Consider the following 2200-nt stretch of genomic DNA (forward strand, 5'->3'; position numbering starts at 1 on the left):
AAAAAAAAACAACAACTTTCCACTCCTTTTTGTGATGTTTAAAGCTACAGCCAGAGTGAGGATTTCATCTATTTGCTATTTTATAAAATCTTTGATACACACACATTCCGTTTTAAAAATAAAGAGGCATCTCTACTTCTGACATTGTGTTGTTAATTGAGAGCAAAGATGTTGAAATTGAGTTATGTTAATTGGGTTTAAAATAGAATCAGCTGGAAATGCACCGAAATAGCAATGTGCAGAGTAGTAATAAGTTTCTGAAACTTAGATTTTGGAACAAAGATTATATTATACTGTTAACTCATTTGTTTACCATTTTCGATCAAAATTTATTGAGAGAATAAAGACAAGACAACTTACAAGACAGTTACCTTAGGCTTGGGACAGACATTCAAAAAGCCGGAGCCTAAATTGATTCAGTCTTTGTAGGTTGGTCTAACCTGCCTGCAGTGGCTTGGGCTAGAAGCTGGGGAGGGGGTGGGTGTTAGAGCAGCCCTCCCTTCCCTTCCCTTCCCTTCCTCAGCAGCCGCAAGGCTGAAGGGAAGCTGACCTGGGGGGTGTGGCCATGCTCTGGCAGACTGCTAAGTATGATTGCGGAGGGGTTTAAACCCACTGCCCTGGCCTGTAGGGCTGCCAGCAAGGATGTGCCTGGAGGGGGAGGTGGGGAAGCAGCCCTGGCCAAGCTTGTCCCCAGTGCCAGACACTGGCATGAGCAGTGCCTAAAGTGAAGTGGGGAATAAATTCCCCTGTCTCAGGGAAGGAACAGCACCTGGTCTGTCCAGCTTTCCCCTCTGCTCCTGCAGCTCCCCCTGCCCTCCCTCACTGCTGCTGCCTGGAGCGATGCAGCATGGGCAGGAGTGGGAGGGGTAGGAGCTGCTGGAGAAGAGGGGAAGCTGGCAGGGTGGAGCTGTTCTGCTCCCCTCACCTCCAGCTGCGGCTTCTGGTCCTGCGCGTGGTGGGTGGTAGCTTCAGCTCAGCACATGTAGCTCTGGCTCCAGCTCTGGCTGCCTTCCACCCATTCCACCCATGGATGGAACTGGTAGAAGGCATCCAGAAGCTGGAGCCAGAGCCTTATGAGCTGGGCAGAAGCTGTGGGGCTGAAGCTTCCCCCTGCCCACCCAGAGCAGCGCGGCAGGGGCAGGACAGCCCACCTGGGCCCAGCTAGCCCACAGTTTGGGTGCAGCTGCAGCCACAAAGTGCTGCAGAAAATAGGGGGCATGGTGGCAGCTGCAGTCTGGCTGCACAGCCCCCACGCCCTCAGCACAAGCCTCATCTTCCTGGGCAGGGCCCAGCCCAGGCTAGTCCCTCTACATCTGCCCTCAGCACTTATGTTCTGTTACAGGTTTAAACCAGTTTTTGATCACTTAAACAGGTTTACGTGGAACTTTCGTCCCTAGCCTTAGGGTGCTTATATACATGTTTTCGCTGTGGTGTCGGGTGCTTTTAAAAGTGCCAGGCGCTGTAGTGCATATAAATGGTCAAATGTGCATCAGTGCGTAGAAAATGGCAGCAGTGTGCTTTTTAACTAAAATGCATTGTAGGTGTTTTGGTGGAAAAGCACACCACAGCCACTTTCTCATGGCATTTCGCCATTTATACAAATGTGTATGCAACACAGTGCTGGGTGCATCAGCTCGCGTGGAGAGCAGACTCGATTAATTGATCTCTGGCACATCAGAGCAGACAAATGCTCTTAATGTCTATAGGTACAAGGGAAAATTACTTCTTTCAAATCTTCAGATGTGAAGACACACTTCAGTCTTTATTTAAGTAATTAAACTCAGAGTTTGTTTTGGGTTTTTTTCTGTGGTTTTTTTTTTCCCCTCTTCCCCCAGGAGGATGTAAGCATTTTAAAGGAACAGCTCCGGAAAGCTGAAGATGAAATTCAAGGTAGCAGGCAGGAAGCTGCCTTAAAGTCAAAAGAGTTGAGTGATGCAGTAAATGTTCGCGACAAGACCATGGCTGATCTTCACTGTGCTCGCCTGGAAAATGAAAAATTGAAGCAGCAGCTTGCTGATACTGCAGATGAACTTAAAAAAATCACTCTTTTGAAAAATGAGCAGGTATGATTTATTTATTTATTTATTTATTTTTTCCATCAAATTTGGCCAGTTTTTGCATGGAACCCGCCTTTTTTTCCTTAGATAAGCAGTAATAAGAATTTTGTCTTGCCATTAACTATATTATCTTTAATTCAAAA

General features: G+C 47.0%; 1 protein-coding gene across 3 annotated transcripts in view; it reads left to right on the forward strand.

The window, feature by feature from the left end:
* The window catches only part of TAX1BP1 (Tax1 binding protein 1), a 92926-nt gene that overhangs the window by 59571 nt on the left and 31155 nt on the right, over positions 1 to 2200 (forward strand). For all 3 annotated transcript variants that reach the window (XM_019535308.1, XM_019535321.1, XM_019535312.1), the window contains one exon: positions 1836 to 2063. In XM_019535308.1, the coding sequence (XP_019390853.1) occupies positions 1836 to 2063 (228 nt within the window). The remainder of the gene's footprint in view (positions 1 to 1835; positions 2064 to 2200) is intronic.

This window comes from Crocodylus porosus, unplaced genomic scaffold (genome assembly GCF_001723895.1).
Source record: "Crocodylus porosus isolate Cpor-Errol unplaced genomic scaffold, CroPor_comp1, whole genome shotgun sequence".
Taxonomy (NCBI): Eukaryota; Metazoa; Chordata; order Crocodylia; family Crocodylidae; genus Crocodylus; species Crocodylus porosus.